This window comes from Pleurodeles waltl, chromosome 8, assembly GCF_031143425.1.
Source record: "Pleurodeles waltl isolate 20211129_DDA chromosome 8, aPleWal1.hap1.20221129, whole genome shotgun sequence".
Lineage (NCBI taxonomy): Eukaryota > Metazoa > Chordata > Amphibia > Caudata > Salamandridae > Pleurodeles > Pleurodeles waltl.
This window is the reverse complement of record NC_090447.1, coordinates 314886048-314910910: the sequence shown is the minus strand read 5'-3', so window position 1 is coordinate 314910910 and position 24863 is coordinate 314886048. Positions and strand designations below refer to the sequence as shown.

At 45.1% G+C, this 24863-nt stretch overlaps 1 protein-coding gene across 1 annotated transcript in view; it reads left to right on the top strand.

The window, feature by feature from the left end:
• Positions 1-7804: 7804 nt before the first annotated feature.
• MPC2 (mitochondrial pyruvate carrier 2) overlaps positions 7805-24863 on the top strand; it is a 106545-nt gene continuing 89486 nt past the window's right edge. Inside the window, exon 1 of the mRNA XM_069204159.1 lies at positions 7805-8011. Coding sequence (XP_069060260.1) covers positions 7909-8011 — 103 coding nt within the window. The 5' untranslated portion in view covers positions 7805-7908. The remainder of the gene's footprint in view (positions 8012-24863) is intronic.

The following is a 24863-nucleotide window of genomic DNA, read 5'->3' as shown; positions in this document are numbered from 1 at the left end:
ATTAAGATTATGAAGTGGAGGTGTCACATATCATCCATGCTTGTAGAGATTATAAATTACGAGCGTACATTCAGGATTTTCAAAGTCAAGATTTAAAAGGTAACACAGTGACTGGGGTTGTCTGTACTAACAAGACTTTATTACTAACAAAAATAACCCTTCTTTGCAAACCTAGAATAACAGATTGATAAAAAAAAAAATAAGGACCCAAATCCATGACTTGCAGTTTGCATACAGTTCCCCAATACCAGTTTGTAGCTCACTGGGCTGTAATAGAAGGATTGGAACATATGAACTCGAAATAAGACAAGAGGCTCTCTGTGTCAAAAGCAGTAACCCACTTATCTATTCAAATAAGATGCAAACTTGTGTATGGTACACAATGTGCTTTGCAGCAGGCATATTGACCCTCTGTGCGACTTTGTGAGTCACAACTGGACAAAACACAGAACTTTCCCAGAAAGACATTGACCACTCGAGTTATATTATAGTGATTATAACCCCTTGAAAGTTGCTGGGCACATGAAGATGTTTACAGCAGGCATCTAAACCCTGTAAGTTATTTCAAAATGCAGCCTCTTTGTGTCCAATTAAGCCCGGACATATTTACCATGACATTTGTCTTGACCTTGTTGCCAATTCTTGTTGAGGTTTCGCTGTGGGATTCCTTCAGGGCTTCCCTCTAACCCCTCGCTCGACACCACTGCAGCGGTCTGTATAGCCTGAAGCTGTCTTACACAGCCGGTAGACAGGTGATGCCATCTGGTGGCCTCTTTAAATAAGTTCAATACTGATCATTTGGTTACAGTTCTAGGAGCACCGAGGGGGCTGCCCTTAGTATTATTTACAGGTGATTTGTTTCAGGTTGTGTACCTAATTTCAGTGCGCTCTCACTCTCATTAAATAGGGAGTCCTTCAAAGACAATGAATTCTCCAGCTATTATGGGAATGAGGGGGAATGACCCCCCTCCCAAGGGCTGATTCTGTTTGCAGAGGTGGCTAGGGTTTTGTTGCTCTTGCCCCTCTGCAGGACCAGATTGACAAGTTAGTGGCACAGATTCCTATGGTTTTTAGTGAAGCTAGATCATTATGAGCAGGTCCTAGTGGGCATACTTTCTTTGTGGCCAAAAAAGCCCCTAAACATGACGTAGGTCACCTGGAGGGTTTTGACAGACCGCACAAACTCTTCCGTAACAATGCTCGCACATCGAAGAACGACTGAGGCCCTTGAGTTTCGCATCCCAGGAGATGAGCCTGATAGGCACTATGGTGATGGATCTTTTAACCAAAGCTGTGATTTCCAGGTCAGCACTACACCCAAAAGAGCTTTTGAGCAACATCTTCTTAGTAGAGAAAAAAGTCAAGAGCTTCAGACCAGTCATAAACCTAAAGGAATTCAATGAGTGGCTAATTTTTGACACTTCAAGATGGAAGTATCTATCTTTAAGGGACATCATCTTGACAGGGGATTGAGTAGTGAGACTTGACTTAAAGTATGCTTATCTCACTGTTCCTATCTACCCTCCTCACCAGTGGCTCCTCCAGTTCTGTTGGAGGAGACAGGCCTACAAATTCCAAGCACTTCCTTTTGGTCTATCTTTGGTCCGGTGGCATTTCACCAAGCTCTTATGCCCAGTGATGGAGGTTCTCAGAATGAGAGGAGTTCGGCTGATCATATATCTGGATGATGTCCTGTTGATGAATCAGTCCTGCCACCAATTAGTATCACATTTGAACATGACTATTGTGCTCCTGCAAGAATTGGGTTCTGTGATCAACAGCCAGAAATCAGAACTGAATCTGCCTCGGGAGATGACCTTTCTAGGTTTTCTCATAGATTTGAACCTGGCCGCCCTTAGTCTGCCAGAATCAAATGTTCCCAAGATCAGGAAGAAACTGGCGAAAGTCTTGCGACGAGACAGAACTTCTCTCTGCCAGCTAGCCAGGGTTGTGCGACTATTATCCTTTTCGATCCAGGCCATTTTCCTGGGACCACTGCGCTACAGAGAGCTACAAAGACTCAAGGCAACACATTTCAGGAGAAGAATAACATACTTATAACTGATTTCCCTGTTGCCCGAGGCCAGGGCAGAGCTCTAGTGGCGAACAGATCACATGGAAACCTGGAATGGCCAGTGATTTCCAGATCCACGCCGGATAGGATCATAGAATCGGATGTCAGCCATCATGGCTGGGAAGCCAGTAATGGCAACATCTCCACAGGGTGCAGATGGTTGGAGCAGGAATTGACCTTACACATCAACTGTTTGGAATTTCTGGCTGGATCCTTTGCAATCAAATCCCTCCCCAGGGACAAGGTCTCATGCTGCATTTCCTGGAGGATGGGCAATACAATATGTCGGCAAGCCAGTACATCTGCCGCTTGGGAGACACTCGCTTGAAGTCCCTGTCAGAGCTAGGGAAGGATTTCTCGCATTACTGCCTGCAAAGATTAACATGTGTCCCAAATACACACTTGAACAAGTTTGAGTTATTTCAGGACGTTTATTCCTTTTTTAGAAAGGTAAGATTGAGGATGTTTTATACTGGCTAAGATAGGGTGTATGATCAGGAGTTTAATGCTTCAGGTTTAGCATTACCTTTGAATGTTGCTCCTACCTTAGAATAACTTGGATCTGGGGAGGCCATTTTTGAAAGAGCAATGTTTAGTTGAGAGGCTCCATGAGGTTTATTCCAAAATCATTGCCTAATTTAAATAAGGAGGAACGGTAGGCCTTGATCACCGTATCCCAGAATAAGCAAGTTGTGGTAAAGAACAGCAACAAGGGTAGAGGAATTGTGTTATTGGATTCACACAATTACTTCAAAAAGATGAAGACTATTCTTAACAACAAGTAACATTACACTAGCATAACAAGTGATCCTACTCAGAGAGTGGTGAAAAAATACGCCTGACAACATGAGCCCTAAATTAAGTGATGTCATCAGTGATGTAATTTGAGATGTCATCAGTGACGTCACTGACCATATCACAAGTGATGCAATACGTGAGGTTATAAGCAGTGCATTACGCTGCATTGCTGTGGTTTTGTACAAGTAAATTCAGAACTCAACTATAACGTCCCTGTAACCTTAGGTTTTTTCAGTGAATTTCTATGTTTATTTAATTCTGTTTCCTAACTATAACATCCCTGTAAACTTTGTTTTTTCAGTGAGTTTCTGTTTTTTTTAATTCTATTTCCTAACTATAACGTCCCTATAACCTTTGTTTTTTTTAGGGAATTTCTATGGCTTTTTTAATTGTATTTCCTTACTATAACACCCCTGAAATGTTTGTTTTTTTCAGTGAATTTCTACATTATTTTGAAATCTATTTCCTAACTGTAAATTATAACCGTTGCCAATGGTTTGAGAGGAGCTGTATAAGTAGCTGAGTGAGTATATGATAACTATATGGGTTCTGTGTGGGTGAGTGAATGGATTTGTGTGTGTGTAACTGGCTGTATGGGTCTGTGAGTGGGTGTGCAAGTGCTTGTATTGGTGTGTTCATGGTTGTGTAAGTGGGTGTAGAAGTGACTATATGGATCTGTGAGTGAGTGCATTAGTGTCTGAGTTTAACTGTGGAAAGGTGTGCAAGTATTTGAGTGGGTCTGTAAATGGGTGTGTAAGTCCTTCAATGGGTGTGTAAGTGAGTGCATGAGTATATGATTGAGTTTGTGAGTGAGTGCAAAAGTCTCTGTGTGGGTTTGTAAATGGGTGCCTGAGTCTGAGTAGCTCCATGAGTCAGTGCATGAATGTCTGAGTGGGTCTGTGAGTGGGTACGTGAGGGTGTGACTGGGTCTGCGAATGTGTGCATCAGGGTGTGAGTGGATCTGTGAATGGGTGCATGGGGGTGTGACTGGGTCTGCAAATAGGTGCATGAGGGTGTGACTGGGTTCTGAATAGGTGCTTCAGAGTGGGACTGGGTGAATGGATGCATAACGGTGTCAGTGGATCTGTAAATGGGTGTGTAAGGGTGTGAGTGGACCTATAAATGGGTGCATTAAGGTGTAACTTGGTCTGCGAATGGGTGCGTAAGTATGTGAGTGAATCTATGAATGGGTGCATGAGGGTGTGGCTTAGTCTGCAAATGGGTGCATCAGCGTGTGGGTGGATCTATGAATGGGTGCATGAGGGTGTGACTGGGTCTGCGAATGGGTGCATGACGGTGACACTGGGTCTCTGAATGGGTGCATAAAGGTCTATGTGGGTCTGTAAATGGGTGCATGAGGGTGTGAGTGGGTCTGCAAATGATTGAATAAAGGTGTAACTTGGTCTCCGAATGGGTGCACCAGGGTGGAACTCTGTGAATGGATGCATGATGGTGCCAGTGAGTCAGTGAATGGGTGCATAAGGGTGTGAGTAGATCTGCAAATGGGTGCATCAGTGTGTGACTGGGTCTGAAAATGGGTGTGTGAGGGTATAACTGGGTCTCTGAATGGGTGTGTGAGGGAATCTGTGAATGGGTACATGAGGGTGTGAGTTGGTGAATGGGAGCATCAGGGTGTGAGTGAATCTGTGAATGGGTGTGGAACAGTGTGAGTGAGTCTACAAATGGGTGCATGAGAGTGTGACTGGTCTGCAAATGGTGCATAACAGTGTCACTGGGTCTCTGAATAGGTGTTTAAAGGTCTGTGTGGATCTGTGAATGGGTGCGTGAGGGTCTGAGTGGATCTGTGAATGGTTGCATGAGGGAGTGAGTGGTCTGTCAATGGGTGTGTGAGGGTGCTAGTGCATATGTGAATGAGTGCATGAGGGTGTGAGTGAGTCTGAATTGGTGCGTGAGGGTGTGACTGCACATACGAATGGGTGCGTGAGGGTGTGACTGAGTCTGTGATGGGTGCATGAGGGTTTGTGTGGGTATGTGAAAGGGTGCATAAAGGTGTGACTGGGTCTGCAAATGAGTGTGTCAGGGTGTTAGTGGATCTGCCAATGGGTCCATGAGGGTGTGATGGGGTCTGCATATGGGTGTGTGAAGGTGTGACTGAGCCTGTGAATGCATGGGTGACAGTGTGAGTGAGTCTGTGAATGGGTGCTTGAGAGTGTGGCTGGGTCTGCGAATGAGTGGGGAAAGGTGTGAGTGGCTCTGTGAATGGGTAATGTGGGTGTGACTGGGTCTGCAAATGGGTGAATGAGGGTGTGACTGGGTCTGAAATTGGGTGTGTGACAGTGTGACTGGGTCTGCGAATGGGTGTGTGAGTGGGTCTGCAAATTGGTGCATCAGGGTGTGAGTGGAACTGTGAATGGGTGCATGAGGGTGTGAGTGAGTCTGTGAATGGGTGCGTGAGGGTGTGACTGGATCTGCAAATTGGTGCATCAGAGTGTGAGTGGATCTGTGAATGGGTGCATGAGGGTGTGACTGAGACTCAAACAAGTGCATGAAGGTGTGACTTTGTCTACAAATGGGTGCATCAGAGTTAGACTGGGTGAACGGATGCGTGATGGTGTCAGTGGGTCTGTGAATGAGTGCATAAGGGTGTGAATGGATCTGCAAATGGATGCCTGAGTGTGTGACTGGGTCTTCAAATGGGTGTGTGAGGGTGTAACTGGGTCTATGAATGGGTGTTTGAGGGGATCTGTAAATGGGTGCAAAACATGATGGTGTGAGTCTGCGAATGGGAGCATCAGGGTGTGAGTTAAACTGTGAATGGATGCGTGACAGTGTGAGTGAGTCTGCAAATGGGTGCATGAGTGTGTAACTGAGTCTGCGAATGGGTTCATCAGGATGTGAGTGGATCTGTGAATGGGTGCATGAGAGTGTGACTATGTCTTCAAATGGGTGCGTGAGAGTATAACTGGGTCTGCAATTTGGTGTGTGACAGTGTTACTGGGTATGGAAATAGGTGTGTGGTGTGACTGAGTCTGAATGGGTGTATGAGGGTGTGTGAATAGGTGCATCAGGGTGAGCTTAGGTCTGCGAGTGAGTGCTTCAGGGTGTGAATGGATCTATGAATGGATGCATGAGGGTGTGACTGGGTCTGTGAATAGGTGCTTGGAGTGTCACTGGGTCTCTGAATGGGTGCGTGAGGGTCTGAGTAGATCTGTGAATAGGTGCGTAAGGGGCTGAGTGGATATGTGAATGGGTGCATGAGGGTATGACTAGGTCTGCGAAGGGCTGCATGAGGGTGTAAAGAGGTCTGTAAATAGGTGCGCCAGGGTGTGAATAGATCTTAGAATGGGTGCATGAAGATGTGACTGGTTCTGCGAATGGGTGCGTGAGGGTGTGACTGGGTCTGCGATTTAGTGCATGACACTCTGAGTGGTTCAGTGAATGGGTAGGTGAGTGACTTAGTGGCTTTGTAAAAGAATATATGTTGCTCTCAGTGGTTCTTTGAATGGGTACTTGAGTTTCTGATTGCCATTGTAAATAAGTGAATTGGTGTATGAATGACTGTAAATCTTTTTTTTTGTTGCCGATATTCACGAATTTGTTGCGACAATACACAGGGAGCTGCACTGAGCATTGCGACGTATTCGTGAATATCGCATAGCATGGGGAAAAAAAGCATTCTAAGGTCATAACTTGACCTTGAAACACTACTATATCACTAGCCTGGGGTCAGAGTAACCCCACCCTCACCCATTCATGCCACATTTCTGTTCAGTTTTCATCCTGTGAACCCTTTATCTAAAATGGCGGCCACATCATTCTAGTCAGGTTGCAGCCAGCCAATCATAGTATTCCTCTTGTTGCATGCATTCGCGAATACGCTGCGGTCGCGCCAAAACGTAGTGATGGATCTGCGTCCCTAGATATACAAATTAGTTTTCTGTTTAATATCACCAAAACTACTGGACAGATTTACGCCAAATAAGTCAAAAAATGCTTTTTCTATGGAAACATAGTCCTAACTATAACTACCTAGTGGCCACGGCGAGAGCAATTATGTTATTTGAATACTGCTGGTTAATAAAGGCGAAGAAATAAAGTCATAATCCCCGCCTCCATGCCCTTAACAGAATTTTTACTTTCCTTTTTAATATACCTAGGAACGTTTTCATTTCTTTGCGGGAGTTTAAAAAAATTATAAAGTGACTGTCAGACTCAGCTTTCATTACTCTACCTCCTTTTCTCTGTCACACCCTGACCCTCAATTTATGACTCAGCACAGTAACTGTTTCCTATTGCAGCACTGACACGACTAAAAGAATTTACAACCCCGTGTAATTTTGAAGCTGGAGGGTCATTTACCAGTTCGGCTCCGGGCTTTCTGGACTCAAGTGTGACTGAATGTGCCACCTCAAAAGATCATCATTTCATTCACTATAAACTAGGGCTCATAGGAAGAAATCAAGTTCTGTTTTGTTACGCAACTTCACAATAATTAAAGCGAATACCTTGCACATCTGATGCTAAATAAAGCACAGCGCAATCGTGTACACATTGCAACTGTACTGGAAAACTTAATGAAACCTTTGGTGCACGATGTTTCATGTAAAATCATTCGCACAAATGAAATCAATCTGGGAACATGGCGCGTGTAGGTTTGAACCAAATACATTTTCATTTCAAGATGGCGCGTCTTTTTTTGACAAATGAATGGAGGGGTAGGATCACGTGAAAGTGAAAGAGCATGGCGGACGTTTAGGACTCGCGTGGGGTCTGGTTCGTATGCCCTTTATGGGATTTTTTCGCCCACACCTAACATGGCCGCCTCCTCAACTCTCTCGTAAAGCACACAAATGACTTTCCAAATTTGCGGTTTAGTGTTTCATCTGGCTTGAATAATGGAAGGCGGATTATTTTGCCTCCCCTTCTCCTCTGCGTTTCTATTGGTGAGGATGCCGGGGTGTTGCCAAGTGACGGCCTCCTGACGCGAACTGTGTTACAGTTCTTTTACCCTTGAGCGGCAGTGATCGGGGTCTGCCTGCTGAGCCGTTGTCAAAGGTGCTTGAAGGTCGGCCACGATGGCGGTAGCTACAGGTCTGCGCGCATCCCTGCACCGAGCCCTCGATCGGGTCGAAATGATGCTGCCGCCCAAGTTGAGGCCCATGTACAACCACCCGGCAGGTGAGTACAGAGGATTCTTCACACGCGGTGTGTATATCTGTTGTGTGCCACCCAAAGAACCCAGCGAGAGAAGCAACTGTACAATATACCCTGATGTGCTAAGCACACTAAACAGATTGTCCTGCCTTTGCAAAATGACGGAGGATGACTCATTGTTACTCCTCGTCCCCAAAACTAGGATAACAATACGTTTGGCATTATCAACTCAAGATTTCTCCTTGACAGATCACGAAGAACGTGAATTGTTTCCTCTTGTATAATATGCACATGACAGGATTGTTAATATTCTTTCGGTTTATTTTTTGGTTATATTTTAATGGGTCTGTGTACAGAGCTAAATACTAGCGTTTATACTGCTTCCACGCCTTTCCGCATATATAGATAAGATAACAACCATGGAACGATAAGCGATGAGTCTCCTACATTATTTTGATGTCCTTTAGTAACAGTTGGGCACATAGCAGCATGTGCTAACACAAATTCAATGATGTTATTCCATACAGAACCCACCCGTATGAACAGATTTTCTCATATGTAAAAGTATACAAGCTTAGGGTCATTTTACGTGTGAAAATAGCTCTTTGCGGTGTCGTGTTTGTTCTTGAGTGTGAAACTTACAGAAATACGTTTGTGAACATCCACAAACTTACATGTTTGTGTGGATTAAAACAAACTTTGGCATTAGAGTTGTATTTCAAACTTGAAAACGGTAGATTTTCTCCAGTTTAGAGAAAAATTAAATACTTTTCAGTGCGTGGACATTCCCAGTATTGGTATGGGTAGAAGGAGTTTCTCATCAAAGAAAATGTTCTCTTCGTGGTGAAAAAAAGCTTGCCGGTGCACTGATGCAGTATGTTTTCCCGTTGAGACCTGTCAAAACCCATTTCAGAGGGCCATAGGCCAAGTAGCAGCTAATGGGGCCACTGTTGGGGCTGAGGCCCATTGCTCCTGTTTCCTGTGTCCTGACCTACTATGGGTCGCGAGGGATTGGGTCAGGTACCCCTTCAGTTCTTGGCTTTCTTTGCAAGCGTGGATCTAACATTCCAAGTCTTTTTGTGGGGGAAGGTAGGAGGGAAGGCATATGCAGCAGGTGAACACTGGCTCACAACTCGAAACAAGTTCAGTAGAAACAATAAATGATTGTCCACTCAAATACTTGTCTTTATGTAAAAAGGAGTCTGTATATACAAATGCAAAGTAAAATATAACATACACAAATAATACACACAGTTCTTCTTAGGTCAGTATTCTAGTGATAGATAGGCAGGTCCCCGAGTCCCACTTCTGTCTCTGTATTGGTAGTGGTTGTTCCCCATTCACAATAGGTGACATTCAGATTAGGCCTTACTAGAGTTCAGTCTTAGGAGAAATACCCAGGCTCTTTCAAAGTCATGAGTATTCCAGCGCCCTGGGTCTCCCCAAACGGAACCCAGAGTCTTCCATGTCTTGTATCAATCAGAGGCACACACATGTAACCTACATTGCGCTGCACAGCACTATATACTATTAATTTAGGCCAAGGGTGAGTTAAGCACACACCAGCAGAACTTTACATGAACCGTCTGGTCCAGTAGGCTTCACTCCGGGGCACTAGTGAAAAGGCTTGTTCACTCTTATTGATTACTACATGGTATGCTGCTACCACTGCTATTGTGCTACTTAACACCTGGTATAGGCAATAGCTTTCACCACTATGAGGGTGGCGCTCTGGGTGCCCCCTCTTGTCCATGAAGACCACAGTCTAGCATGGTGCACATGCATGATCCATGTTCACCCACAACTAAAAAAAATATGCACCAGGGACCCAGATTTAGTTGTAACGGGGCAGTCAGTGAAGGGGTGCATGTCTTGCAACATGCAAGGAACTTTTCTGTCCTACTGGAAACATACACTTTTTTTTTCTGATTGTGCAAATGTGTAGGCATGCTAGTACTTCTCGGAATCAGATATGATTGCTGACTCTAAGAAACACTGTCATGAATTCCAAGATAGTCAAACCCTTTCTCCAAATGTGACACAACAAGTCAAATTTCCGACTTTCTATGTGAATTGGGCCTGACGATAAGTTGTCATAAATTATACAGGTGTGGGGATGCATGGGAGGAGCCAAAAGTTGGTATCTTGTCTTTAGAGTCCAATGTTAGTCCATGAGTGAATACAATAAATGCATACACAAAATTTGCAACCATCTTGTTTTGTGATGCCTTCTGATTCTATTCTTCCCTTGGCTTCTACTGAGAGTATCTTCCTCCTCAACTCCAGACAGTGATCCCTAAAATTATTTATTCGGAGGAGGGTAGTTGGCCGTATATGGTCCTATAAATGAGCAATACTGTTGGTATTGTCTGCATATGATGAAGTGGCGCTCAATTGATCAATAGTTGGGTGATACTTCTGTGCGATATTAGAAATTCCCATAAGACTATAAGTCTTTTTAAAGGAGGGCCTATTGGCTTGGCTGGTGGGTCTGCCCAGAATGATCTTAAAGCCAGTTACCCAGTTGAGATAGTTCGGAACATTAATTTATTTTTAACACCTTTCATTATATTGTGCTTAATTCAAATAAAACACAACAGTGTTGCAGCTAAGGCCACATACCCCATATAAATCAGGCAGTAACAAGGATTTCCAAACAGTACCATTCTCTAGAGATGCATCTACCCAATAGCACACTCCAGTTTTCCAATCACTCCTTGTTCAGTACTACATTAGTAATCTCAAATCTGATCCTGATTATTGCCTGTAGTAGTTTCTATTTAGATCTGTCTTGACAGCAGAGCTGTCATTAGTGGACCGTATGTGAACAACAGAAAAAATAGCATTTTAAAGTATTACTCAGAGAGGGGTTTTGACTCTACCCATGAATTGATTTTCCCTTAGTACAGCAGTTTATTCATTAAGTTCTGTGCCCCTATAGAAAGCAAGTGGTTGTATTGCACTTTCTGACTTGTGGGAAAGCATATGCTCAATGCTGACGCACTATTTTGGTTCTGGCACCAAGCCATTGATCACGTCTACATGTCTGATTTGTTTACTACAAAAAGTTATGTTAAAGGCAGTAGATATTTGAGGATGCATTGTTATTACTCTGTGGTAAGGCTTGCAGAGAAGTACTTCATTGCTTGGAATCCCAAAACGTGCCATGGCAGGCAAAGGTATTGGTGTCGGTTACCCTCCTTGACAATCCTGGAGGGTAGTAGATTTGCACTCTGATAATCGTTGTTAGACCCTCTTACAAGAGTTCATGTTTTGTTTTTACAAATATACATTTATTTATATTGTCATTTTATGAGTATATGCCTGATAGTTGCCTTGTATGAATGCTTGCTCTCAATACATCAGGCCTGAGTGTGTGATGGTGGCAAGCCAATGGTAAAGATTAGACACCTTATTGGTTAAACTTATGCATGGTACCACAGGTCTGAGGCAGACCTGCAGCATATTCTTCCTGGCCAGACAGCGCTCACACCCTGCACCTGGTGGAACACCGCACAACTACTATAATATGGATGTCCGTGAACAGTAGTGTAAACTGGCACCATTTCGCAGTATGTGTCAACTGTCATCTCTGAGGCACCCTGTTCAAACGCTTGACTCCGAAGACCATGACGGGCAACTTAGGTTCACCCTGAATGCATAACAACACAATTGACTGCACACTGGGCAAAGAATGCTAAATGCCGAGAAGCAGTGTAGAGGTTTGTAATTCAAGCAGTTTTCGCAGCAGTACACATAGTATGCTATAGATCTCAGTCTAGTACACTTGAATCACTGGGCCAAACGAGGGACTATATTCAGCAGTGTGATTTGGTGTTCATTAATGTCCTAAGCCTACACCTATTGAGGTGTTCCTCTTGGCCAGCTCTACGTTAACCATTAGCAGGTAAAATCATAAGTGAACTATTGTAATCTTCATTGTAGTTTATCGCATGTTCAAAATCAAGATCCTTTAAACTTCCCATTGTAGAAAACTATTTGAAACTGGTCTACTTCAATTTCCACCAGCAAGTCTTCCTCCCTCCCCAAAAACACAAATTACAGTCTGAACATCCTTCATTCTAAAATTCAATCAACTTTTCAAGCTTTTGTTGGCGAAGAAAAATATGGTTTGGGCAAGAAATGGCTTTGTGCAACTACACTTCACTAAGCCCCTCACTGCACTTCCTTATGTCTTCCCTCTTTTATTAAAACATGTAATATTTGTTCTGCCATAACAAAAACTAACTTTACATATTTCAACTGAACGCATGTTTTTTTTCTTTTCTTCCCACAATGCAACCTGAGCGATATTCACACCTGCTAGCAACAAAGAGTTTCTCTTGCGGAACAGGTAAAAAAGCAGTAGGTCATGACTTTTCTCCGAACAGCAGCGCAGACTGCAAAGCAGGTATCTGGGTTGGGTCTGGGTGCCATAGGTGCTGAGCCGTGGGCCCCTGAGCTCGTTTGTGCAGTTATTCTAGTTACACAAGACCCTGCTGACCTCGGACGTATCAGTTGGCAGTAGTTCTCTCTCCGACTTTTGCCTCTCTGTTTTTTTACTTTTCTTCTTTAGCATTGCTGTACAGTAACCACCATACTAATGGTTACCGTACTCATAAAAAATACATGGGGGAAAAAAACATTGTCACAAGTTTCTTTACCGGTTAGTTGACAGATCACCCAGGGATAGCCTGCAATGTAACCACCAACCATTAGTTTATAGTGTGCCTGCTGATCGGTTTCCAGCTCTTGACCTGTTTCTGGAACCTCTATTACAGCGATTTGTTCTCCTCGGTATGGCAGTGTATCATCACAAGACCAACCTGCAGTTCCTAAGGATTTCAGCTCTCTTGCTGGAAATGGGTATTGTTGCATTAATCTCAAAATCCTGCCACATTAACTTTTTTTGTTTCTGGTTAGATTAATTACCCATGTTACTCCCCAATTGCCAGGCGTCGTGAGTGACTGACAGCTGCATATAAGTTATATCTCTTAGTCCCACCTTCAATTCTTTTTTATATCTGAGGTAATAAAAAACCTCTTTGACATTTTTGTTTCCTGCTCTAATCCTAAAGCAGTAGGTTGAAAATTGCCCTCTGATTTGTCCTTTTTGGACTGTACAATCGTGCCCTGCAGTTGCGTGGCGAACACATGACTCCTGCGTTACCAGCGACACCATGTTTTCAATCTTGGGTTGTGATATAACCAATTAATTCCTTGCGGGAATTCGTAATCTTGATTTACGCTATTGAAAGAGTAAATACGAAATTTCCTAGCTATCGTGAAGGAAAGTTTCAATTCTATTAAGGACACGGAGGCGAGGATTATGCAAATCTTTCTTCACTCTTTATTCAACAGCAAGTTCAAAGTTAAACAAAAAATGAACAGAAAAACTACAAGTTCCATGAGCCCGCCGCCATGGTAACGAGTATCCAATGAGGTGCCCTCCTTCACGTCAGTATAAATGGCCCGAGACACGTCACACTTCCTCGACTTCACTGCGGAAGGAATCCTGGTAGAGTCAATTGGTCGTAGTTTCGGAACCTAAAAAATAGGAGCAATTAGATGCAAGTCCGATAGAACACAGGAAACCTACCAAAGGCAACAAAGTTATGGACTCAAAACACATATAAATGAAAAATATATATCTGAATCAAGTGTTTTCCTGAAAAATTAAAACATGAGCAGAATAACCAATAAACAAAGGCATAAACGCAAGTATACCACCTTGCTACGCAGATAGACGTAATCGGGAGGGAACATATCCGCGAAATGTATGTGGGTGGGATAATCCTCGCCTCAGTGTCCTTAATAGAATTGAAACTTTCCTTCACGATAGCTAGGAAATTTCGTATTCTATCACAGGACCGGAGGCGAGGATTATGCAAGTTCAAAGCTTACTTACCACCAGTGCGGCTGCGTCGTGAATTGGTTTAAAGTAAAACGTCTTAAAAGTAGACTCTGAAGACCAATCAGCAGCATGCATGATGTCCTCCAATCTGCCCCCCACCTGTATGGCTTTGGACGCCATAGCTCCCCGAGTAGAATGAGCCCCAAAAACTCGAATATCTATACCTGCCTCAGAGAGAATCCACCGGATCCATCTGGCAATGGAGGGAGAAGAAACCGCCCTAAACGGCCTCTTAATAGAAATCAACAATTGAGTCTCACCTGGGGGTCTACAAGAACTGGTTACTTCCTCATAGACTTTGAGACATCTAACCACACATAGCCTCGGGGAATCAGGAAAAACGGGATAGGACACCGACCTGGTATTATTCTTTGTCCTCCTTGCAATAGTAAACGTGACTCCTTCCGGAGTAAAGACTCGAGCGGAAACATCCAGTGCTCTGATATCTGACACACGCTTACAGGAAATGAGGCAGAGAAGCATGGCTAATTTTGCCGACAATTCCTTCATTGACAAATATTGGTTGTCCCGCCAAGAGGATAAGAGATTAAGAACCAAGTTCACATCCCAGAGCTCCGAATATCTAGGTTGTGGAGGTCTGGAGAGTCTAATACCCCTAAGAAGTTTACAAACCCAGGGATGCCCCCCAATCGGGAGATTATTCAGGGGAGGATGGCCCGCCGAGATGGCTGAGCGAAAAGAATTGATGGTGCGATACGCTAAGCCGGATGCAGCTAATTCCGCCAGGAAATTGATGATGTCGGCAATGCTGGCCCCCATGGGATCGCAGTGTTTGCCCACACACCAACTAGACCACCTATTCCATGCTGATCTATATCGTTTGCATGTACCAGGGGCCCAGGCCTGTGCGATGAAGTTATTAGCTTCCTGCGAAAGCCGGTTGTTTTGCCAGTGATGCCGGAAATCTTCCAAGCTATGAGGGGAAGATGACCTTGAAGGATTAGAGGGTGGCAGCACCCCGACGGATCCAGGAGTATCGAGGGAAAATCCGGGAGGCGAAGAGGACACTCGCACGAGAGTTCCAGCAGAGTCGGGAACCATGCCTGTGATCTCCACCAGGGGGTTATTAGAATCACCGTCGCCTCTTGGCGGCGAACTTGAGCAGCAACCCGCGGGATAAGAAGAAACGGGGGAAAAGCATAACCCTGAAGCGTGCCCCAATGTTGGAGAAACGCATCTACTGCCATCGCTCCCGGATCCGGACGCCAGCTGAAGTATAGGGGAAGCTGGGCATTCCAACGAGACGCAAAGAGATCCACTGAACAGGGACCCCAATGATCCATGATCGCCTGAAAAACCGAGCGATGTAGTCGCCAATCGCTGGGATCCCGGAGAAAGCGAGAATTCCAGTCTGCCCACACATTCTGGGTTCCCGGAAGATACTCCGCTGTGACTGAGATTTGGTGTTGAAGGCAAAAATGCCAAAAATCTATCGCTAGCCCCGCTAGGGCTCTTGATCTTGTTCCCCCTAAACGATTTATGTATTGCACTGCCGATACGTTGTCCATCCGTAGTAGAACTACGCATGAGACCTTGTTTCTCGTGAGGGACCTGATTGCAAAAGAACCCGCCAGGAGCTCCAGGCAGTTGATATGCATGGTTAGTTCCTGCGGGGTCCAGCGTCCCCCCAACGAGATGTCCCCGCAACGAGCCCCCCATCCCTGGCGACTGGCATCTGACTCGATCACCAGATCCGGGGCCGCCCCAAAGATGGCCTTGCCATTCCATGCCTCCATGTGGTCCAGCCACCAGCACAACTCCGTCCTGGCCTCTTGGGACAGGGAGATCAACTCGGAGTACGTCACCCCTCGGCGAAGGTGAAACGCTTTCAAGCGTTGCAGGGCTCTGTAGTGTAGGGGACCCGGAAAAATGGCTTGAATCGAAGACGAAAGCAGGCCTACTACTCTGGCTAACTGGCGTAGAGAGATCTGGTCCCGTTGCAGGACCTTTCTCAGTTCCTTCTTTATTTTGGAAATCTTTGTCGCCGGGAGACTGAGAGACGCTGAGCGGGAATCCACTAGAAACCCTAGGAAGACTAACGATTGAGTCGGGGTAAGTTGCGACTTCTGTTGGTTGATCACAAAACCAAGGTCCTGGAAAAGCGCAATAGTTGTGTTCAGATTGAACATCAACCGAGACCTGGACTGATCCATCAAAAGGATGTCGTCCAGATAAATTATGAGGCGAATGCCTTGTAACCTCAGAGTTTCCACTACTGGTTTGAGAAGTTTTGTGAAGCACCATGGCGCCGACGACAGGCCGAAGGGGAGTGTGGTGAAATCGAACACCTGGTTGTTCCATAAGAATTGCAGGAATCTGCGATGGGGTGGAAAAATAGGGACCGTGAGGTACGCGTCCTTGAGATCTAGACGAACCATCCAGTCCTCCTGCAAGAGGAGGTCGCGGAGCAAGTGAATACCCTCCATTTTGAAATGTCTGTAAACCACCCACTCGTTGAAAGCACGAAGATTGATAACGGGACGAAACCCTTTGTCCTTCTTGTCCACTAAGAAGATGTTGCTTACGAAGCCTGTGGGGTGAAGGGTAGTAAAGGAAATGGCACCTTTGTGAAGAAGGGCCTGAACCTCTAAATCTACGAGTTCTGAGTCGTCTGCCGAGAACGCGATGGGCTGAGGCAGTTTCTCCTGAAATGGGGTACCCCAGAATTCTATTTGAAAACCCGAGACAGTTTGCAGAACCCATGCGTCGGAGGTAATGCGCCTCCAATTGTCCCTGAAAAACCTCAATCTCCCGCCAAAATTTGTTGGGAAAAAAGGGATAAGCCTCACCCGAGGGACCTCCTGGGGCATTATATGCTCCTCGTGTATTTCTGGAACCTCTGCCTCTTCCCCTGCCTCTGTTGGGGAAGAAGGTTCCTTGTCTGCCGTCCCTCCAACCGTTGTTGCGGAAGGAGCTGGGGCCTTGCTGGAAAGGACGGCCGGAAGAGCGACCCCTGCCTCGCCCGGCCCCGCCAAAAACCTTGTTGGGGAAAACCTTCTTAATCGAAGATTGCGCTTTATCCAAAGCTGAAAATGTAGCCACAAATTTTCCCAACTCTTTCACAAAGGGATCGCCAAATAAATTGCCTTGGGCAACAGCCCCTGCCTCCGAGTTAGACAGTTCCCCTAGCTTGGGGTCGATTTTGATCAGTAAAGATCTGCGTCTTTCTGCAGAGATGGCACAGTTCGCGTTGCCCAGAAGACAAACAGCTCTCTGAGCCCATCCCGCAATGATGTCCGTCTGAAGGGGAGTGTTTGCTTGCTTGGCCCGCTCCGCCAATTGAATAATTTGTGTGAGGGGACCTAACACATCAAGAAGTTTATCCTGGCATGCCCTCCAGGAGCGATCAATCCCTTTCTTGGGATCCTTGGTGTACTTGGAGAAAAACGTACACATTTTTGGGTCAATAACTGGCGTGAGAGCGACCTTATCTGATAAAGACGGGCGTGGGCACTCCGCCCGTAGACGAGCGCGCACCTCTTTGTCCAGAGGTTGCCTAATTTTACCGGCGACATATTCAGCCACCTTGTGGTCTGGACGCCACTCCGAGGAACGCGGATGGTAGATACCCTCCGGCTCAAACATATCGGAGTCAGAATCGGCGTGATCCGAAGGATCTGGTAGGGTAGCACCCGGACGCCAAGGGCGACCCGAGTCGTCATCTAGAGATGATGAGTCCTCATCTGAACCTCCCATGAAGCCTTTGGGGGATCCCCGATCAGGGTTCCATAGGTGGTGAAGCTTGTCACCCAGTACTCCGGGCAAACGGTCCTCCCGGGAGGGTACGCGCTTATGCGCGCGCGCACTCTTGGGATTGGGTGAAAATACCCCATCCCCCAGGTGCCCCGCGTCGCGCTTGCGCATTTTCCTGGGGGCTGAAAGGGTAGAGGAATCACCCTCTGCTCCCGTCACACCAAACATGCCCGTACCTCTGGACACCTGTTCAGTAAGCTTAGCTACAGTATCCCTAAGAGGGGCCAAAGCGTGAGAAATAGCCTGGGAAAACAAAGTGTCCACTCCGGGGGGAAGGGTACGGTGAGAGGGACCCTCACGTGGGGACATGTTGGGAAAAGGTTCATTCTCTTGGGAGGAATGCATAATGAGGACTATGACAGAGTGTACACCCAACAAAATATATACAATATATAGGGTAAAATCCCTACCCTCTCTGTCACTGACAGTAAGTCAAGAAAATAATGCCTTCCCTACTGGGGTAATTCTTACCCAAACGGGTGTCAGGGTAGGGAAGATGAAACAAATGCACCAGGGTGGCAAACATGCAATAGAGGAGAAACCCTCAAACCTGGGAAGAAAAGTGGTTAATGCAGATATGCCTGCTAAGAGACTGAGTGTGTCATCTGGCAGGCCTGGAAATCGAACCCTGCTTGTCTGGGTGAAAGGCAGGAACCTAACTCCCTGGACACAACAGGTTTCCCCAAAACAGCAAACGCGAAGCGCGAGCCACGCGCTGAAAGAAACGCGCTCTTCGAGAACGAAGAAACACAGCGCGCGCTCCCTCTGGTGGCCCCGACGTGTATTAACACGCCGAGGGCCGAAAGGAAACTAAGCGCTCGAGCGGCCCGTCCGTTCCGGACCGCTCGTGGCGAAAAAGCGGCTACAGAAAGCCCCGTAAGACAATTGAGCGGCAGCGCGTCAAGGCAAGGAAACAAACTCCCAACGGAGGCAGAAAAAGCACTTATCTGAGCAGTGAAGAAAGAGGAAGTGTGACGTGTCTCGGGCCATTTATACTGACGTGAAGGAGGGCACCTCATTGGATACTCGTTACCATGGCGGCGGGCTCATGGAACTTGTAGTTTTTCTGTTCATTTTTTGTTTAACTTTGAACTTGCTGTTGAATAAAGAGTGAAGAAAGATTTGCATAATCCTCGCCTCCGGTCCTGTGATAGAATTGGAATAGCTTGTAAAATGAAAATCCATCATTGGAAAACGATGGTTCTAGAACCATTGAACCTTTGGACATAATATAATAGTATGATTTTATTGTGACAGAATATTTTTTTTCAACTCCCATAAAACTGCCACTTGTGTTTTTGCTTATAGTACAAACACCCTTTTCTTATGTGCACGACCTACACTTTGGTGTAACTTGTTCAGAATGACATTGTAGGGAAAGCAAATCTTGGTGGAAAGATTTACTGCAAATTAGTTAATACTAAACTACTAATTCTATATCAGAATATGCGTACAAGTTCAAAAGGGAACATGTAGGGTCAAAACGAGGGGTACAATTAATTTATCAATGAATTTTCTAGGGTAGGTGCTGTATAAAAATGGACATGTTAATTCAATTCAAAAGTACTTTAAATAACTTTCATACGAGGGAACTCCATTCACCCTCACATCACAAGTGCAGAAATAGTCAACATATGCTATCATAGCAAAATGTTAAAGTGCCCTCAGTTTGTACACCAAAGTGGAATACAGATATCAATTTGGGCTACTTTACTGATTTGTGATTACAGTTCCTCTGTCACATTCTTGAGTATTACCAGACCCACATTTTGCTGGGAGTTACGGGTGGTCTTTGGTTAATATTGTGTTACAAGTCCTTTGTGCTGGCAATTGTAGACAACATAAGTGTCTTCCCGTGTAAATTCAAATAACTGTCCAAATTATCAATGAAGGGTATCCATTTTACCGTATAACAAATTCTATTGAAGATTTTGAATCTGCTCATGCGAGCAGCAAATGAAGTTAACAGTGTAACAACCAAACATGCTATGTTTCTGCCCCTCCACAACCCACATTATAGTCTGCATTTTCCACCTCTATCAACCTCCCTCTACCCCTTTCCATGCCATCCGGCTCCGTATCTCTTCATCAAGTGTCGCTCATGAGCAGTGCTTTAAATGGGCTGGTACTGAGTACCGGCTCTTTTTAGGGTCGAGCCTGCGTTGCTTGCGCATGCGTATCGCAGCGAGACGCTTTAGTGTTTAGAAAAGGGCTCGGAGCCCTGTCGACATCACGCCAGTGTTTTTCATTGGTTCGTGGGCTTGCCTATTAAAATCTGCTTGCTTTCATTAGTCGAAGGCATGCATACGTCATGCCTTTTCCGGTGGCTAGCCCTCCTCGAGCGCATTGACCAAGTACAGAGAACATGCGAGGCTCGCTGTACACAGTTAATTGCACTTTTTCAGTTACGTACATAAATGCACTTTTGCCAATATGTGAAAAGTCGGGTTAGGAGTTTACAACGCTATCAGCTCTAACACGAGCAAACCAGTTGCATTGCAAATGCTTGTTTATTTTGAGAGGGAGAGTACCTGCACTTCAAGTAAAACGTAATACTTTTAATTGGAGAGTACCGGCATTTCTCAGAATCAAGCAGGTACTCTGATACAAAGTACCTGCACTTCTATCTTTCAATTTCAAGCACTGCTCATGAGGAATAACGGAAGCCTTCTGTATGCCCCTTAAGTGGCCCCAGATTTTAATGTGTTTATGCGGGCACTTTTGGCCTAATAAGATAGGCCACTCCGCTGCAATGCTTCCTTTCTTATTGATAGCGCCGTGTTTTGTTATTTTGTTTTTAATTATTTTATTTGTTTACAATTAAATCACTTATGTTTATAAAACTAATTTTAAAATGTATGTTCGAAACTACAGGAAAGGCAATTTACGGAGGATTTTCAATGTGTGCCCAGCTTTCCTTTAGAGCAGTGGATTTCCACCTGACCGCATTGCCCTTTTATAGGCCTGTGTGCTTGGGCTTTCACCACATGTTCCTGCTCTAGCTTGTGAATGCACCTCTTTGTCTCATTTTAAGGGCCTCATTTGCATTCATGTCCACAAACTGCAGTTTTTGGAGAACAGAATTGGGTCAGCCTTGTTTGTTCTTTTCCTTTGCTTGAACCACTTATGCATTAACTCTTCAATGAGTTTTTGACGTTTGTGATAATTTTTATGGACTCATTTTTATCTTAAAGTGATAAGCATGCGTGCTGGGAATTTACAGTTTATCACTGAGTAAACATTGTTACAAGCAGGCTGATGCCGTGCTTTCTAAAACGGTAGCTATAAATTAACGGAGAAAATCTTAAACGGCAAAGCCGTGAAGGGGCGCAAGGAGTACAAAGATTTCAGGCCCAGTTTTAAGTTATTTGGGGCAGTCAGTCCATTCTGTTGTGCTAACAGATATATTCGAGGAGTCTGTGTGGTATGGGTATGTCATTGGCAACGCACTTATCAACTATGCCATCATGATTATATTGGCGTTGTCGTGATGCTAGTCATTGGTAGATACAGCCTTTGGAATATAACATTATTTGGGGTCGCTGTGGATTTTTTTTCAGCCCAAATTGAGTCTCACCCAAATTGCTACGGATTTTATGGATCTCCGTCTGCAAAGTGCTCAAGTTTCTGAAAGGGCTTGTGTGGCGCAGTACACAACACCCATTCCAGAGGATTTTCTTCAAATTTTTGTTTTCCTTTTTTTGCGTGGCACCGAAATTGTTTTATATTATGTTCAGACCTGTTTACATTCAGCACACAATCCAAATTATCCTGTGCCCACCCTTTGGTTGCTTGGCACTGAGCATTCAGGCTTAACTTAGAAGGCAATGTGTAAAGTATTTGTGCAATAACTCATACAGTAACACAGTGAAAACACCACAAAAGTACAACCAGTTTAGAAAAGTAGCTATAAATCTTTATTTTTAATAAAAAAAGGTAAACATGTCAAAAATCCAATGTGTACAAACCAAGATAAGAATTTTTAAAGATTTAAGCGCTTAGCCTTAGTTGGAGCTGTTGCTTTTCTATCAGGATGTCATTTATGGAGCCGTTTCCAATAGTCTGACGCCATTGGCGCCTGTCAGGGAGTTACACGGACCCACAGACACAGTACCTTTGAAAACGAAGAAACAAAAACGTTGTATGGAGTCTGGGAGGTGAGGCGTCGGGGAGATGGGGCATCAGCTCTGTAGTGCAAGGCAGGGGAGGTGAGGCATGGGTTCCGTCTGGTTGTAGGGGAGCTGATGTGGCGTCTGTTCCTTGTGACCCAGCAGGGTTGATTAATCCAGGCGGTCAAGATGTGATGTGTCAACCTCACGGCAACGTTGGACTTGTGTTGCAGACTGCGGTCGTTGCATTCCCTGAGGACAGCGGAGCTGGAGTAGGCAGTGGTGCGGCATCGGGCAGGTGCATTAGTGCTGGAGTTGCTCAAGTCAGTGAACCAGCTACAAGCTAGTAGATGAAGTCTTTTTTAGCCCTGGGACTTCATAACTGTAGGCAAGCTCAATCCAAGCCCTTGGAGAGCACTTTTGGAGGAAGGCAGAGTGCTTCTAGCATAGTTGGGTCAACAGGCAGCAGGGCAACAAGCAATGCAGCAGTCCTCCCAGTAAAGCAGTCCAGATGAGTCCTTTGGGCAGCCAGGCAGTCCCTCTGACAGAGTCCAGATGTAGGCCCAGAAGTGTCTGATTTGGTGGGGTCAGAGACCCAGTATACATACCCAGAAGTGGGGGAAACTTCAAAAAGTGGTGTTGAAATGCACAGATTCCCCTTTCAGTCTAGTCCTGTCTGCTAGGTTCCCTCTGAGGGGTTATCAGTTCTTTGTGTGAGAGAAAGCCACTGGCCTTTGAAGTGTAAGAGAAAGCCCCTCCACCCTTCCTGGCCAGGCAGACCCATTCAGTATGCAGATGTGGCTGAATGTCCTGTGTTTATGGCTGTCTGGGTGGAACACAAGCAGAGCTGTCAACCAGCACAGACCAGACGTGGATTGGAGACCAACTGTAAGGCACAGATGGCAGTAAGTGCAGAGAAATGCCCACTTTCTAAAAGTGGCATTCCTAAAAGAGTATTATTTGCTCCAACTTCACCAGTAAGCAGGATTTTCTATTACCATTCTGGCCATACTAAACATGACAGGGCTACTCCTTTCAGATCAGAATCTACCACTTAAAAGTACATAAGGGCAGTTCTAATGCTGGCCTATGAGAGGAGCAGGCCTCACAGTACTGGAAAACAGATTTGTGGGTTTTCCACTACCAGGACATGTAAAACATATGTACATGTCCTGCCTTTTACTTACATAGCTTCCTGCCCTATGGGTTACCTTGGGCCTTCCTTTGGGGTGACATATGTAGAAAAAGGGAAGTTTTAAGGCTTGGCAAGTAGTTTTAAATGCCAAGTCGAAGTGGCAGTGAAACTGCACACAGGGGCCTTACAATGGCAGGCCTGAGGCATGGTTAAGGGGCTACTTATGTGGGTGGCACAACCAGTGCTGCAGGCCCACTAGTAGCATTTAATGTACAGACCCTGGGCACTTCGAGTGCAATTTGCTGGGGACTTACAAGTAAATTAAATATGCCTATTGGGTAGGAACCAATGTTAACATGTTTTAGGGGACAGGGCACATGCACTTTAGCTCTGGTCAGCAGTGGTAAAGTGTGCAGAGTCCTAAAACCAGCAAAAACAGGGTTAGAAAAATGGAGGGAGGCAGGCAAAAAGGTGGGGTATGACCACTGTAAGGCTGTCAGGTCTAACAGACGCTTTACCTGGGGACCTAGAAACCAGAAGCCTACTGATACACGTGTTATAACGTTTTGTTTTTTAATCCGCTGTGGGAAACAGAAGTGCCAGCTTGAAACCCCTCTTGTTCGCTTCTGCTCTACAGCAATGATAAATTAGCAGAGCAAGCTATTGCACGTGGTGAGCTGGTGGAAAATTGAGTTGGCCCCAGCCTTTGTTTTTAGTGAATGCATTCTCTACTTCTTAGTGGCAACGGTGCTTTTATAAATAGCTCATCCAATATCGAAGGGTATTGCATGTTTTGCTAACTGTTTTTTTTGTTTGGGTCTGTCTAAACAGCAAAAGTATCTGTTTGTATACTTTAAAGCACTGGTAAAATATGCAGAATTGGCTTTGGCTTCCTCGTCTCATTCTGTTGCTTATTCCGTACTAAAAATGTTACCAGGCTTACCAGTCTAGTGATTTGAATTATCTGCTCTACCTGATTGTGATGCACTCGACCCACAAACTGGTCTCACACATTGTAAAGTGTGCTGCAAGTGGTAACAGAAAGGCTACCGACTGACTGCCGATCTATATTAAAAAAAATATATATTTTTTAAAAGTATTAAATCTCAGTACTTCTAGTAGTAGATTTTCACTTTCTGCTCAAAAAACGTGGTTGGTTAGTCAGGACTGGAGGAGTGTGAAAGACTGAATTCAGTCCTCCTCAGGTCAGAACGGGAGTCAGACAGGCCGAATTTCAGATGGCAGACAGTGTTAGTGAGCATTAACTTAGTACGCCAGGCCGCCTGGTCAAGCATGAGGAACAGTGTGCTTGTGTAGTGACTTTGGCATTGCTGCTCTCCCTTCTGTAGGAGGAGGCCTCTCTCTGGCTGGATTCTCACTGCCTAGTTCCCCATGGGGCCCACACATGGATTGGATCACACAATGCCACTTCTGTACACATCACACATTTTCATTTGACACAGTTCCCTTCCTTGCCACATAATTCCACTTCACTCCTCGCACGCAGTTCCAGTCCAAGCCACGCAGTTCCAATCCACTCTGCACAGATCCACACCACACAGTGTCACTCCGTGCAACATTGTGCCACTCCACGCCACACAATGCAATCCATACAACACCACTCCAACAAAGCCAGTAGATCTCACATAGGTGAGACCGATGGGCGTTGTCAATGCTTGTTGACCCTCTGGCCTAAAAGGAGCAGAGTTCCCACATGGCTTTTGCCTGCTTCCCACATTCTAACCTCATGCACCAATAATTAAAGACATGACATTGAAAGTTGCTGTAAAAAGGAGAGAGTATACTAATGGCTGAATTGCAAAATGTGAAACCAGAAAACCTGGGATAAATCCTAGCATCCCTGCTTGACCAAATAATATGATCCTAGGCGAAGATTTGATTTCACTGAACTTCCCTTTTCTTCATTATAACATATGAGAGCAC